The sequence below is a fragment of the Poromitra crassiceps genome, assembly GCF_964638095.1.
Source record: "Poromitra crassiceps genome assembly, chromosome: 1".
Lineage (NCBI taxonomy): Eukaryota > Metazoa > Chordata > Actinopteri > Beryciformes > Melamphaidae > Poromitra > Poromitra crassiceps.
Window position 1 is genome coordinate 56,624,872 of NC_139623.1, and position 16,878 is coordinate 56,641,749.

General features: G+C 40.3%; 1 protein-coding gene across 1 annotated transcript in view; it reads left to right on the top strand.

Annotated features, from left to right (window-relative positions):
• Positions 1-2,015, top strand: part of LOC310787932 (lysophosphatidylcholine acyltransferase 1) — a gene marked incomplete at both ends in the record, with an annotated part of 220,921 nt that extends 218,906 nt beyond the window's left edge. Inside the window, one exon of the mRNA XM_083649377.1 lies at positions 1,768-2,015. Within this exon, the coding sequence (XP_083505503.1) occupies positions 1,768-2,015 (248 nt within the window). The remainder of the gene's footprint in view (positions 1-1,767) is intronic.
• Positions 2,016-16,878: the final 14,863 nt, after the last annotated feature.

Consider the following 16,878-nt stretch of genomic DNA (forward strand, 5'->3'; position numbering starts at 1 on the left):
AATAGGTTAGACACATTCAATAGCTCTCATATTGTAAGAGGCGATGTAAGAGGCATAGATCGACACCCCCCCCCCCCCCCGTCAAAAAAACAATTTCGAGTTATTGACGCCATTTGGCGTCGCTGGCAGCCTACGGTAAATTTCTAATGACGCCATATGGCGTCGCTGGCACTCAATGTGTTAATGGTACAAAGTGGGTTGATTACCAGTAAAGCCATCCTTTAACACATTGAGTGCCAGCGACGCCATATGGCGTCATTAGAAATTTACCGTTGGCTGCCAGCGACGCCAAATGGCGTCAATAACTCGAAATTGTTTTTTTGACGGGGGGGTGTCGATCTATGCCTCTTACATCGCCTCTTACAATATGAGAGATATTGAATGTGTCTAACCTATTTTACAGAACCCTTAGGTGGCGACAGCGCACTCCAGATGAGAGAAAGTGGAGTTAAACACACAGAAGAAGTCGTTGGGGAAAAGGAAATCGCATCGCATCCGTCCGTATGCAGCTGCTTCATTGAAGCATAACGTTAGCTGTGCCCCTGCAGCAGCCAATCTGCTGTCACAATTGAGCACCTCCGTGTCCGCTGCAACAGCCCATTCGCATGATCAGCCGTGGAGTTGTTATTATTCTCAACTGGAACGCGGCTGTAAAAAAGCTGGATGTAGCGGACTTTTCAGTGCTGAGCACACGCAGAGCAAACGCACTCACAGCAGAGCCGAGCAGAGCAGAGAGACACTCCTCCCACAACGGGGGAGGGGAGGAGGAGGGGGGGAGGTGGAGCACGCAGGACACTACAGCATACAACAGACCCAGGCACTGCAGCAGGCTCGATGCACAGAGAGCAAACAAGCTAGAATAGGCTATCTGATGCCCACCAGCAGTAAATCAAGACCAGCATGAAGGTGTAGGGTCTGCGCACGCAGGGGCCAGCGCTGCTGGTTGCAGCTAAAAAATAGTATTTGGCCAAACAAAATTCCTTTGTTTTCACTCTTTTATTGAAGGAAATTATTTTTGAGGTGTCATTACATCAGAAAATATTAGCAATGAGTCAATGATGTGCTTGAAATGCTTCCGTTCACAAAAGGCTGAATATCTCAGGTTATAGAAAAAAAGTGGCTGTTTTTGGTCAAATCAAGCTATCTTCTCCGGCTCATAACTAAAGAACGGAAAATGGGATCAATAAACTTTTTTTGCAGGTGATAGAAGAGAGTCTCATCGTTATTTGTGCGTGTTCAGTGTTTACATAGTAATTATTAAAGAAATTATATGACTGTTTTAAAATGCATTGCGGCCTATGTGGCACAGTACAGCACCTTTTGCCCAAGGGCCGTGGCACTCAAAGTGTTAACAAACCAAAACAAAGAAAAACAAAAAACATACAAAACAAGGCTAGGTGGAAACCTAGCATAGGGCCAGCGCGGAAAAGCATTGTCAAACCTGTTGGCTGTAGCAGGCAGCGGCATTGTTAATACCAGCAGTGGAAATGGGCCATATGGTGGGTATTGTCTACCTTCTTTTTTCTTACACACCCCTATGTAATAGCTGGTATCTATGGTGGGTATTGTCTACCTTCTTTTTTTCTGGTCCCGCCCAATGTGTTGTGAGTCCTGTGTCTTCTGGTCATCATTCTGCCTTCTCTTCTGAGTTCTTCATCACTGATGATAAACCAGGCCACTTCATTCCAATGTGTCTTCAGGCGTTATTATGTAAGCCTCTGTCTAACCTTGACTCTGTCTCTGGCACCTCTCGTGGCCTTTCCGCAGACAAGTTCAGGTGCTTTGTGGAGCAGCACCCGGAGTTTGCCGAGGAGTACCTGTACACGGAGAACACAGGCCTCCACAGCAGCCCTGCCCCCAACCACGCCCACCAGACTAACCCCGGCCCCCTCTCCTCCTCCACTGCCGCCCACAGCACTGCCAACGGCATCTGCCCCAAAGACTGCATCTGCCCTGACTTCAACCCCAAAGACCGCGACGGCATCACACACGGACTCCTCAAGAAACACAACTGAAAGGGTTCATAGCAACGGAGCGGGGTCAAAAAGCAACATCTCTCCTGGTGAGAGAGTGTAGGGAATATGTGAAGGTTAGTGGGTGTGTCTGAGTGAGCAGAACTACAAAAATGAAGTTTACCTTACCAATTTTTTATAGTATCATGTCCAAAACATTTTAGGAGGTTATTTTCAGCCTGGTAATTTTGTAGTATTTGTTTTAAATTATTGTCTTTCTTTCTTTTTTTCTTTCTTTCTTTCTTTCTTTCTTTCTTTCTTTCTTTCTTTCTTTCTTTCTTTCTTTCTTTCTTTCTTTCTTTCTGTTATTATTTGTTCTTAGAACGTTAAAATGCCAAACAATGGCCATTTCAGATACAATGCTTGAATACTTGAAGGGCAAGCACTTATTCAGATTCCTTGGGCGGGCAGTGAATGTGGTGGTATTGTTATGATGATGATGATTATTATGATAATTATTATTATTATCATTATTATAATTTTCTCCAACATGGTACGGACTATGCAGGTTTTCAAAAAGGAAGCAAAAAAGAAAAAGAAACCAGCCCTAATCTGTAAAGTGATCTTGTTTCTAGTGATATCAGTGTTTTCATCTTCTACTTTTTATTTGTAACGGTTGTCTCTATCTTTTTTAAATGGTAGCTGCCTTTTTAATGGAAAATGTACGTAAAATGCATGGGCTCAACTCATACATGACTTTGAGCAGTATTGAGCACGTGTGGAGAGGGCCAGGGAGCACCAGTGACAATTGTTTGACTGGTTGGGAGTCAAACTGGAGGTGTACTCAGGTCTGTGGAAGGAGGTGGTTCTAATGGATATGAGCCGGTTATATATACAATATATTTGATTTAGCTCAGGGTTCAGTAACAAAAATATAACTTGTATGATGTCGTCGTTTTTGACACTCACTGGGTAATATGCATGTCGTCTTTTTTCACATGACATCAGCGCTCCTTAAGAACCTGCTCAGTCATTCCTCTCACACACCAAACTTGAATTACTTTTTTTCCCCATTTCTAGTGAGGAACCGCAAAGCCGTTTCTCTGTTTCTCATGCCGAAAAATCACAGGAACCTGGACCAAAAACGATTGTGTGCATCGCCCGGTTACGCATGGCACTGCCCTTTTTTCAATCCAGATGGTATAATGGCTCTAAGGAGAAAGCCCATGGTTTTATATCAGAGTGTGTAATCATCAAGCACATTCAGTTTGAGGCTCAGCTCGACCTTTTTTCCTTTCTGCCTTACAGTACATCATGACATTGTGGGGGAAAAAAATTAGACCATCATTATCCATGGAAATTCCTAGTATTCTGGTTTGTTTTTCTTTTGATCTTTGCCAATAAGGGCAAGGATGAGCAAATCTTGAAGGATGCAATAATCGGCATAACCGAGAAAGCATTCGCCCCTTTGTCACCTGTAGGTTTTGTCCTCCATGCTCAAGTTTCCGATGTGGCAAATGTTTTGAGAAACACGTTAGTGTAGGTTCTGGGCGATATGGTTGAAATCAATATCACGATAATCACAATGTTTTTTCTGTATCGATATGACGGTGGCTCACATATGCAAAATCTCATAAAACTGATAGTTCCGATTCTTCATTATGATTGGCTGAGCCGTGCTTCGAAGCCATTGTAAAATATAAACACACACCTGTGACCACATCACAGTATCACTGCGCCATGTTAACTAGCTACGTTAGCTAACCCCGCTGCCTGCTGACTGTAACAGTGTTCGTCAGCCTCAAAACGCCACTGAGTGACCAAAACATTAGTTTGTTAACCATTTCGAGTCGCGCTCTTCCTATGGGGGGCATCAGCTTTAAAATCCTTTATCTGGTTGTTGATATATCAGCAATAACGCGGCTATCCTTGCACCTAAGCTATGGAGGGAATACTGTTTCCCAACTAACTTGCTCTGTTACTCGGGCGTATCTCCTTGGTCTATAGCACAGATGATGTGCGACTATACAGCAGGCGCTCATAGGACATTGAACTGACTGGAGGGGGCTTGCTTAGCGGAAGAACGGTTATTAGTTATCAATATTGCATTTTATTTGTTGCTCAAACCTTACCAGGTAGGCTATATGTAGTAGCCGTTTTATAAAAGCAAATAAGCCCGTGAGGCAGTGATTTACAGTGATTTTACAATGGCTAAGAGGTGTTTAAAGGATGGCTTTCCCGTGGGGAATATGAATATATATTAAATCTCACGCCCCTAAGGTTGTCGAATCCGTTGAAATTTTTGAAATTGCTTCTTCACAGCCAAAGATATCAACAGAAATCCACTCTGTGTGTGGGGGGGGGGGGGGCGGGGACTCGAAATCCTACATTTCCCACAATGCACTGGGCTCGCGTGGCCTTCGTTTCCATGCCCACCCCTCAGGCATTTGGCTGATATCAAACTCCAGTAGGTGGCGGTAATGCACATATATGTTTGCCAACCGCCATAAAACTCAAAGAAGAAGAAGAAGAAGAAGGCTTCGACAATAATACATTATGAGAAGAAGAAAAAATCGAAAATAAAATTGCCTCCAAATTGCACCAAATTTAAACCGAAGTATATATGTCGGGAGATGTCTTCATAAAAAAAAATCGTGCATTTTAAGGCATTTTCGTAGGAGTTACGCGCATCTGATGTTGTAACTATTTTATGTAAAAATGTGTAAAAACGGGTACATTGCTCAGCGTTGATTTCGTTACTTCAACGCACCTACTACTAGATATAAAATTTGACGAGCTTTCCAATGCCGCCAGTTCCGTGTCTGTTAGTGCTTCCGTTCCCGAGATATGGTCTCTTTGCAAGGAGCTATGGAAAGCTAACCTAGCTACAGCAGGCTAGGTGGTGGAAAAAGATGGCTGCCTTTTGTTTTTGTTCAAGACCTCTGAAGGGGCGTGGAGGACATCTAGAGGCGGGACCATGGCAGCACAGGCCCACAAGTAGTGTAGTTCATAGATGCTCGACTTCCACAAGGCTGGACTTGTCGCTCTGACGCGTTTTGCATCAGAGCGACATGGAAATAATGTGAGAGATGCTTGATATCTCTGGCTGTAAACAACCAATTTCAAAAATTTCAACGGATTCGAAAACCTTAGGGGCGTGAGATTTAATATATATTCATATTCCCCACGGAAAAGCCGTCCTTTAAGAACACCCCTTAGCTGTTGTAAAATCTCTGTAAACCACTGCTCCTTGGGTCTTATTGCTTAATTAAATCCAGTTGAACTGAATGGTCAAGTTCTAGGTGTGATGTAAAAAAAAAAATACAAATACTCAAATATTATTTCTTAAAAAAAAATCAACGACTGTTCATATTTTATTTTATTTTTTATTAGGAATAACCCCTTGAAATGAACCATCTCGTTTTCAAGGGGGTCCCTATACAAGAATGCAATACAATAAACATGATTAGACAAGACAGTTAACAAAACAATAGACCAAGTGTGACAAAACAATAACAATAAATATATCCATAAATAAATAGGTATCAGGTAATAAGATATGAAAAATTAGAGATCATACTCAAGGCAGAGTATTAAGATGGATCTATATATATTGCTAATGATATATTATATAATACAGATATAGTACAATAGATCTATGCATTAGGTGTCATAACATTCATGATAGTGATAGTGACAATCATAGTATTAAATTAATTAATTAAGTGATGGCATATAATTATAATATATATAAACATATATATACATATACATAAATAAAAATGTACATATATATATATACATACATACGCATTTTTGAACATGTGGAAAGATGATATGAAACGAATATTTGCAGGTAAATTATTCCAATCAGAAGGAGCTTTAAACATAAAGGCTTTCTTAGCTATCGACTTAGAAACTGCAGCAACAGACAAAAAGAGCTGTGTGGAGTGTCTCAATTGATAGTTATATGAAAAAGGGGCAAGAAACTGTTTTAGATAGTATGGATAATTAAAATGTATACATTTAAAAAATAACCTGTAGCCAATGGTGCAGTCTTCTCATCATAGGAGAAGGAAAGTTAAGAGTTTCATACATTGTACAGTGATGAGTTGTGAAAGGACAGCCAAGAACAAATCTGCATATTCTATTATAGATTACAGTAAGGCAAAAAAGATTTGTTTTGGATGCAGCCTGATATACAGCAGCATAATCCAATATTGGTAAAATAAGTTGTAAAGCAAGTTTCTTTCTAACAGAGAGAAAATGGAGAACAGAAGTGGACCAAGAGTTTAGCCTTGAGGCACGCCATGTTGTTGTACTAACATATCAGATGTGTTACCTTGTATGACAACACATTGTTTCCTGTTATGCAGATATGCATTGAACCAGAGTAGAGCATTGCGAGACAGACCAACAGAAGAAAGTTTATCTAAAAGAAGGTAGTGGTCAACAAGATCAAATGCCTTGGTCAGATCAATAAAAATCGCACCTGTTAACCTATTATTGTTAGATGCAGAGAAAATGTCATTCGTGAGTTTTAAAAGTGCAGTGGTAGTGGAATGGTTTGATCGAAAGCCAGATTGGAAAGGTGACAAAATATTGTGCTTATCGAGATAGCGTGACAATTGATCATTAATTAATTTTTCAAATACTTTTGCAATAGAACAGATGATTGAAATTGGTCTATAATTATTTGGATCTAGTGCATCACCCGCTTTGTGGAGCAAATACAGCAACAAACTTATTTTTAATGGTTAATGTGATTACGTCCACAGGATGTAATCACATTCCAGTCTGCAGGAATGGCACGCGTCATCTACTCATAGAAGTTAGGTGGGTCTTCTATGGTAGTGATGTCAAAGTCGACGATGAAGACCATGTCTGACCTGGTGAAGTTCAGGTACACGGGCAGAGTCACCATGCGAAAACAAAACAAGGGCAACTTTGGCCCAGGACCATTGTGCGTCATGTAGCAACCCGGGCGACCTCATGCAACTCAAGCCCATTCAAGGAAACTACATCTTTCCACAGCCTAAGTTTAACAGGTTTAAAGATGCTTTCGATATCTTCAATCTCTGGCAGATGTTCAGCTGTGTCACACTGGAACAGAACCATCGCCAAGGCAACGACGGAACATACGCAGAACTTGTCAACAGAATCCGTTTCAGAGAATAACATGAGGACCTTATTAATGAAGACTTGGCCCTCTTACAGTCAAGACAGAGTCAAAATACCTGATGAGGATGAAACCACCAAAATATTTGGCATGACATCATCACTGATATCCATTCCTGACTGAGTGAATGAATGAATGACTCACCTCAAAAAGCTTTCTCTTGCTGCGCACGTGGTAGAGTATTTTGAGTAAAATGTGCTTATCAATTTAGACAGCAAAATTGTGTCATGTCAGTCACGATATCCAAGATCACCATATCACGATATGATTCCTCTGAAAGACGATAACCGATAATATTAAACTATCGCCCAGGCCTACTTTAGTGTAATTTTATCATAGATAACATAACAATGCTCATTTCAATCATTTGCCAACACCGGAAGAAATATTTGTTTTCGTATTTCTCTCTCTGGCGGGCAGACAAAGTAACCCCCTGCAAATCTAAAATGAGGAATGGAAGGTTATTCTGGTTATTCTCAAAATGCAGGATAACTTAATTTTAAAGGGAAATTAAGCTTGGTATACATTAGAACAGATGTTTTCAAAGTGGGAGGCGGGCCTCCCCAGGGGTGCTCCAACAGTTTCAGGGGAGGCTCAGTGAATGGAAGTGATTTTTTATTTTTTAGGGTTACTTTTTTCTTTTTCTTTTCTTTTTTACACTAGTTATCACATATAATAGTCTAAATTGTGTGATTTGGTTAAAGAGATGTAGGCATCCAAGAATTTAGTGAAACTAAGCAAGTAAACTAAGGGGAGGCACCTTTTTCCCAGCTTTTATCTGAGGGGAGACCCCTGAAAACCCCTGGATTAGAATATATGGAGTCCATTTGAGCTAATTGTACTTAACTTGGCATCTGTGCATTCATGTTTTTTTACAGTTGACTCTTTGAATGTCTAATCAGGATTCACAACAAACACACTTCAGATTTTTGTGTGCCGAAGGTTTGTAACGTCAGTGAGCAATGGTTGGATTCACCACCACAGGTGCATGTGTGGCTTTTCAGTGAAGCAATATTTGACATCTCTTTAGCCTTCTTCAGATTTATCTTTTTGAAGAGTTCCCATACTGTATGTATTTTGAATATTCCAAATGCGGGGCATTGTGTGAATTTTTGATATACATATATGAATGCGTTTGTTTTATTTTCACTGCCATGACAAAAGATCTGTGATCTTCTCTCCTCTGCAGATTGTATGGATGGTAAAAAAAAAATATATATATATATATACACTTCTCCCCCCCTTTGTATAATACTGCAATTGTTTTTGTGCTACAGTATATTCCTGAAACAGTGTAAACCTTTACTGTTGTTATATTGTTATTACTATTATTATTGCTGAGTTGACTGCTTAGATAACAAAATGCAGATTTCATATGGAAACCGATAGCCTTGAATCTATAATTTTTATGATTAAAAAGAGAATGTATAGACAATCTTGTCACAATCAGAAGCTACTCAAAAAGCGCTGGTCTACAGTAGACTTTGAAATCATTGTTTTTAATTAATGTGCATGTTGTGAAGCAACCTCTGACCTTTGCTTATGTGTGAAGCGTGCAGGTTGAACGAGTGTGTTGACATGTCGGGCTCCGATGTGATGTTTACCACCACATATGACGGGCCTCAACCACACACACTCCAGACTGCACGCGTATACAAACATTTGTTACATTGAATCACAACGCTTATTTGCCCCCTTCCCCGGCGATTTTGTCACATAAATTGTATGTATTTGTGCTTGCACTTTAGATTTTCTTTACTCTTTTTCTTTTCTTGAAATATGACAATGCTGTAACGCATGTTAAGTTGGTAGGTTATAGTGCCGTCGCTCAATTTTGCTAATACAAAGTTTTTACATAATGTTACAGTAATGGGAGCACATAAGAAATTAGGGATCACAAATCCCCCCATTAAGAGTTTCTTAGACATCGGCCCCTATCTTCCCACTGGCCTTGGGCGCTAAACTGGCGTCAAACGCAAAAAAACACGCTTTGCGCCTGCCTCGGGAAGATGGCATCATGTTTTTAGGCCCCGAAATACGCTTTACGCCGAAGAGGCATGGCGCAGTGCCAGAATAGGCCAGAATGGGCGTTTCGGCCTTAAATACTGGCCTAACGCTATCTTTCCCCCTGGTGTTAATTTTGTGTTTAGCGCTTTTCAAAACCAGGCCTTATTCAGTGCGCCGGGGATATTACTCTGCGTAATTGCGCGCAGCTCTCCTCTGCCATCTCACTCTCTCTCGCGCGTCAGACAGGCACAATGACAGATGAAGACAAAAGTTGTTATACCGTAGTTTTGAGCCCCTGTCATTCAGAGGCTGTTGCATCATCCTACCTGTGCAGTGGGGGAGAAGAAAAGGTAGCGGGAGAAAACGATATCATTCTGCCCAAACTTTCACCAATCTAATCTCATCATGACATCCAGGGATAGGCTATGTTTTTTAGCCGATGCGTTTAGAACATTCTTTTCAGTTTGATCTTGCTATAGTGTAGCGTATTTACATGCTTGCTGTATTTGAACTGCAGTGAGATTGGTTTGAGAAGCATAATATGGAATAATATATATGGAGACAGACGGGGATGAAAGAGGGAGGGGGGAAGCTCAGAGCGCTTTGGTCGGGCTTTTCTGACCGGATTGGATCGCTCCGTGGAATGGAACATGAAAGGGACATTGTGATTTGTTTACTGCACTTCTCCAATGAGCACGATATGAATAATTATACGCTTAAAAGGCGTGGATATATTGCTGAAGGCCGCGTGTAGCGACGACACGAAAATAGGCAGTGCGCCGGTCCACGCCCACTAATATAGGCTGCGCCTGACGCTAAGCGCTAATTCAAGGCCAGTGGGACGATAGAGCCCACCGTCTTCTGCTTTGTCTCAGGATTGTAGCTCGGGTATGGCTTTGTAAACCTAGGGGGGTTCAGAACAGATGTTACTGCACGTGTGCGAGGGCCACCATACTGTCCGTTGTAAACGTCTGTGGTGTTTTAAAGGAATGTCCAGGACAAGTTCAATATTTATGTGGCACTCAAGCCTGTATTTCTGCTAATGCAAATTCTGAGTATTGGTTTTTGCTTTGCTTTTATTTAGGGATGCACGATATCAGATTTTTTACCGATATCCGATATGCCAATTAGGGCTGGGTTCAAAAAATCGATTCTCCGATTTTTAATCGATTTTCATTTTAATCCTCGATTATCGATTCATATGTCCAGAGATCGATTATTATTTTTATTAAAATTTTTTTTTTTTTTTTTTTTTTTTTTTTTTTTTTTTTTTTTTTATAAACAGGCTAAAATATTATGCTGTGTGTGGTAGTTGAAACATAGTTTCAAGTTGACGTTTAATTATGTTTGTAGTTGAAACAAAAACATAAATACTGTAGGCTACATGAATGGAAATGTTTGATCATTATTAATATCTACTTTTAGAAATTATATAGGCTGAAATCAAATCACTGTGCATAATTGTGAAAGTGTCTTTATTGACAGATGAAAAGGCTGTTATTTACCCTTTGTCACCACCTGGTGAGTAAATATATGTGTAACTAAAACCATTAAAATTGACAACAGGTCTGCAACTTTTTTCCCCCATGTATCTACTTGGCTGGTTGGAAACCCCTGTGTTACATAACTGGACAGTTATGTAATTCAGGGTACAGCTCAAAAACCACGTTTTGGTATCACTAACCAAATCAATATTGAAAATCGATCGAATCGGAATCGAATCGAATCGAATCGAATCGAAATTAATCGATTCGCAACCTTGTGAATCGGAATCGAATCGATTCTTGAAATTTGAACCAATACCCAGCTCTAATGCCAATGTTTCCCAACTCTTTTGGACGATTGCAAATTCCGATGTGTATGATTCTTTTTCCCGCATAGAGAACATCAAGTCTCAACTGTAGTGGAATTAATACATTATTATACCTACTCTTATCGTTATGGCCCACTGGCAGATGCAGACATAAATACAATGCTTTTGAAAATGTATGCATTCACTGGGCAAAATAAGAAAACTTCTTCAACTTATGTTAAGTTATGTAAAACATGCCATATATTTTTTTTTGTTTATGTAATATTTCCTTTCAAACAAAACTGTAAGATTCATTCCTACTTAAACAGGCTTGGATGATGCTCTCCCTAGGTTAGGGTTAGCTTCATTTTATCGGCCTGTCATATCTGCACAAACGTTTGTTTCGGGCCAATGCCGATATTTCATTTTAAAGCCTTTCTCCACCGATACCGATGATCATCGTGCATCCCTACTTTTATTTTCCTTTTCACTGTTGCTGTACGACTGTGAATTACAAACGGTAAGATTCCATTTGAAAGACCTGATCTGGAATTGAATGTTGAGCCACAGAACAACACATTTTTTGTTTTGATTCATGTGATTGAAGCCTCTTTTTTTCCATGCTCACAATAATAGCTTTATGGACACACTGACAACTAAACACACACTTTAACTCTACGTTACTGTAAATTTGTAAATGATTTATTATGTTGTTTAGAGCAAAATTCTCTTTGGAGGGCTTATTTTAATTATTTCTTTCAGCAAAGTCTGGCCTTTTTTCTTTTATTTTTTTACATACTCATACCTTCAGAACAATTCCGGGTTGGGGCTCTACAGAAAGTGTTTTCCTCGTTTTATTTCAAATACCTCACACAAAAGAGAATCATTCATTTTTCTAATTGCTATCAATTTAAAAAGTAACAACTTGTAAGAGCTAATCTATTTATTCTACTGCTGCCTGCTTCCAGCAATGTGTCCAGCAGCGAGCCTAAGACGAAAGCCTCCTCCACTCTGGACACTCAGTGGATGTGGAGAGTCTTTCTGATGGCAGTGGATGTGGACCAAGTCGCTTAACTCACCCTTTTCTCTGTACTTTTTTCTTTTTTCTATACTCCTCTCCCTGAGGTTTGATTTTATTCAACGTATTTTGATGATGAAGAGTCATTACTGCAAGCTAGTTTGAAATTGTCTGTTTGGGACTGCTATGATATTACTTGTTAATGTGACTCTTGAATTGGATTAAAAAAGAAAACCTAATGCACTGTCATGCATGCGTTGTGTGTGTGCATGATATAGAGGGAAAATGTTGTCTAGTCTTTATTAATCAGGTCCTTGAAATGGTTCAAAGTGTGTGAATTTGAGGGGGGGGGGGGGACAAGGCCTTGAAGGTTTTTCAAAATAGACAGACACATGGGTCATTGAAAGTGCTTGAATTGATATGGTTGTGCAATACAAATTGAAGTTCTTTGGATATTATTTTGTTATTTAATGTTGGTAAGTAGGTGTAACACAGCACACTAGAGAAGTGTCCACACATTCAAGCCTCGCTGTCTTTTGAATTGTGAGTTTCTGTAAAGATGCTAGTTCTCATTATAAAAGAAATTGTGTTGCAACTAATTCATTTTGATCTGCGACTCAAACTATGCTGTGTTGGGTCCTTGAATTCAAGATTCAAGATTGTTATTGTCACTCCATAGTACAAGTACGCACGTGTGAAATTCTTATGCTGTAGGCTCCGTTACAGACAAGGTGTAGTAGGTAAATAGGTGGAAAATCACAGCAAACACAATTACAACACTATACAGTATATACTGTGTATATATATATATGTGTGTGTGTGTGTATATATATATATACATACAGCAATATAGTTAAAACACGATTTCAGACGGCAGCCCGTCTTTATTGTCACACGAACACACTACAACACATGCATGCGGCCACTACACACACTCATGCTGACGGTGGCCGGTGAAATATGTCCTCTGCATTTGACCCATCCAGGCTTGTCCTTTCCTCCAGGGGGCAGGCCAGGAGCAGTGGTTGCTTTTTCTTTCCAGCGCCCGGCGACCATCATTGGACCAACTTCGGATGTTGTCGTCACTGGTCGGATGACGATCTTCTGCATGTTTTTAGTGGGGGGTTATGTACGGAGGAACCCCCTGGGGGGTACGGGGAGAACATGCAAACTCCACACAGAAAGGCCCTTTCGACGAGATAGCCCACCTGGGCAGTAGGCACTGAAGATATGGGGGGGTCACAACTCCAGCGCCCACAGCGTCCCAGGCGAGGATCGAACTCAGGACCTTCTAGCTGTGAGGCGACAGCGCTACCACCGTACCCCGTTCATATTCAGTTAAGCACAATTACACTATCAAATGAGTTTGTAACAGTGTCGTTAATATTTTTCTTAGCCTCAACTTACTACAGTGGTACAATTTGAGCTTTTCATTAAGATGTCATTAATTATGTAATTACACTGTCTTGGTTCACGTCAAATTGTCATAACAAAGACATTGACAGGGTTATGTTGTCTTGGTTAATGTCAAGCTGTCATAACGAACACATATCTAACAATGTCTCTAACAATGACATGATTTATCGAATGACATGCACTATTAATGATAACAGTCATAAAGCTTTCTTAATGTTCATGACAGGTGTCATGTCAAGGTTATGACAGCGTCATGTCAGTCTTATGCACCGCAGCACACTCCTTCAAAGAAATTGTTATATCAAAACATTTCTACCAGAGTAAGGAGAATCTGCCCTCACCTACTAGCAGCTTAACTAGCTAATTGGATAAAGGTCCCCCTCTTGAGGTGGACACTGAACTTGCAGCCTGTAGTCAAACAACGTATTCTTGCATTTTCATCCATCAGGTTTATAATCCTTTTCCGAATATAAATTGTGTGATTTCTACAAACAAACGGAAACGAATTATTGATCTGGGATCAATTCCGGCTCACAAGGCCTTTTGAGCAGACATTGATTGCTTTTAAATTAAACGTCTCTGATCTATGATGTAGCTCTTAATAGGCAAGTTGTTTCTACCAATATCACAGCTCATTTTCAGCAGGCCTGTCTCTGCACTCATCGATTACACGTCGGTACCTATAGATGTTCTGTCTCTCATCATCTGGAAGTCATTGGGTGGCATTGGACTGAATTATGGAAAAATTTCCACTGGCAGAATGGTATTCTGTTGTTTCACAATGTATCGATCTCCATTCTTTATCTTCAGTATTTGCACATTGAAATACACCTTTTCCTCATATTTGAGGACAATATAGGATACTGCTAAATTGGAGTGTTTTTATATCAAGAACCTCTTAATGTATTTTCCTCAGGGATCCCCACTGCGATGCTCAGCTGGTGAAATGGTATCGTATCTGTGTTTGGGGCCATGCAACGTTCTGTAATTGTCTGGAATCAGTGGAACTCAGCAGACCAATAATTTGTTCTCATTCCTCTTTTGTACAGTGGTGGAAGAAGTACTCAGATATTTTAAGTAAAGGTAGTATATAAAAATAGCCCTCCTTCCATCATGGCCACGCAATCTTCCCTCATTACTTAATTGCAGTGTTGGGCAAGTTACTTTCCAAATGTAATATACTACATATTACTAGTTACTTTCATTTGAAAGTAATAAGTTACTTTACAATATTACTGTCTGTGTAGAGTAACTTGTTACTTATAACACTACTTTTGCATTACTTTCACTGTAATAACAGCAGTAGCAGAATGACATCGCCACCCTGGAACCATCCCGAAAAATTATTTCAACCATCTTGAAGTCAGTGTAAACAAAAAATTGTAAATCCTGTTATCCTTGTTATCCTTTTACTTTGTTATTGTCATCTATAGTGGTTATTTGCCTAAAAACAAACAATTTGATTAGGAAATGATGTAAATATGTGCTTTGAAAATGTAACTCAATTTGTAACTTGAGTTACTTGACAAAGTAACTGGTATAATATTACTGAAATCCTATAAGTAATAAGTTATATTACTGAGTTACTGCTAAAAGTAATATATATCATGTAATATGTTACTTTTGTAATGAGTTACCCCCAACACTGCTTAATTGGCACATTCAGTCCTCAGTTCTCCACCATGATAGCTGATGTGTGGTGTGCGTTCTGGCGCAAATTGGCTGCTGTGCATCACTCAGGTGGGTGCTACACATCAGGGGTGGATGAGTTGAGTCTCACTCCCCATATGTGAAGCGCTTTAAGTACTGTATTTAGAAAAGCGCTATATAAATGCAATCCATTATTATTGTTAAATGCACTTCCCACCTCCGCTTGCGTGTGATTTGTGTGTGTGTTTTGGGGGGGGGGGGCTGGGTCGTCCCCAGCATTCAGAGGAAGCAAGGGGAAGGAAAACTGTAGATTGACATTTCTTAACACAACTGGTGGACATTTTTGTACCATCATCGCATCGGGAGGACGCTTTATCTCTAAGGATGAACCATCTTCACATCTGGAGGACGCTTTATCTCTAAAGATGAACCATCTTCACATCTGGAGGATGTTTTATCTGTAAAGATGAACATCTGGACGACGCTTTATCTGTAAAAATGAACCATCTTCACATCTGGAGGATGTTTTATCTGTAAAGATGAACATCTGGAGGACGCTTTATCTGTAAAAATGAACCATCCTTACATCTGGAGGACGCTTTATCTGTAAAGATGAACATCTGGAGGACGCTTTATCTGTAAAGATGAACCATCATCACATCTGGAGGACGCTTGATCTCTAAAGATGAACCATCATCTCCATTGGGACAGAACACATCTGGAGGACGCTTTATCTGTAAAGATGAACCATCATCTTAACACATCTGGAGGACGCTTTAATTGTAAAGATGAACCATCATCTCCATTGGGACAGAACACATCTGGAGGACGCTTTATCTGTAAAGATGAACCATCATCTTAACACATCTGGAGGACGCTTTAATTGTAAAGATGAACCATCATCTCCATTGGGACAGAACACATTCGCAATACAACCTTTGCCATCCTCCTCTAACTCATCCATTCCCTGCCCCTCCACCTCCCTGGGTCTCAGCTGTTGCATTTATGAAAACAAGGCACTTCATTATGTCTGAACGCAATCGTAACAAAACTCATCCATCCAACCCGGCTTAGATTGACCCAACGGTTTCGAGCAGGGGCCCATGAGGTCTGATGGATGATTGCACTTTAAAGGTGTTGTTGAATGTGGTGGTGGTGGTGGTGGTGGGGGGAGGGGGGGTGAAGGGCTGATTGATCATTATGATTGGCGTGCGAACAGCGAGCTGTCATTCCGGACACGTGGGTCATAAATCTCTCCGTGGGGACTGGGCTGATTGGGTTATTTGGTGGCCCGGTCCTGTCGCTGTGGTTGAGTTTGAAATGGGAGAGGCCTGCGCGTCAGGATTGATTCTGGTTAGGCCTGTTGGACATTACAGGTAATGAGATTTCTGTCCAAATGGCAGGTAGGCGGGTGTTGTGTGTGTGTGTGTGTGTGTGTGTGTGATTATTTTATTTAGCCTATCTGTACTGTACAGTATGTGTATACTGTACAGTATGTATGTGCTGTGCATCTGTGGTTGTTTGATATCTACTAACAGTGTGTGTGCTGTGTATAGAGGTTGTTTGATATCTACTAACAGTGTGTGTGCTGTGTATAGAGGTTGTTTGATATCTACTAACAGTGTGTATGCTGTGTATAGAGTTTGTTTGATATCTACTATACAGTGTGTACGCTGTGTATAGAGGTTGTTTGATATCTACTAACAGTGTGTATGCTGTGTATAGAGGTTGTGTGATATCTACTAACAGTGTGTATGCTGTGTATAGAGGTTGTTTGATATCTACTATACAGTGTGTATGCTGTGTATAGAGGTTGTTTGATATCTACTAACAGTGTGTATGCTGTGTATAGAGGTATGTGTAT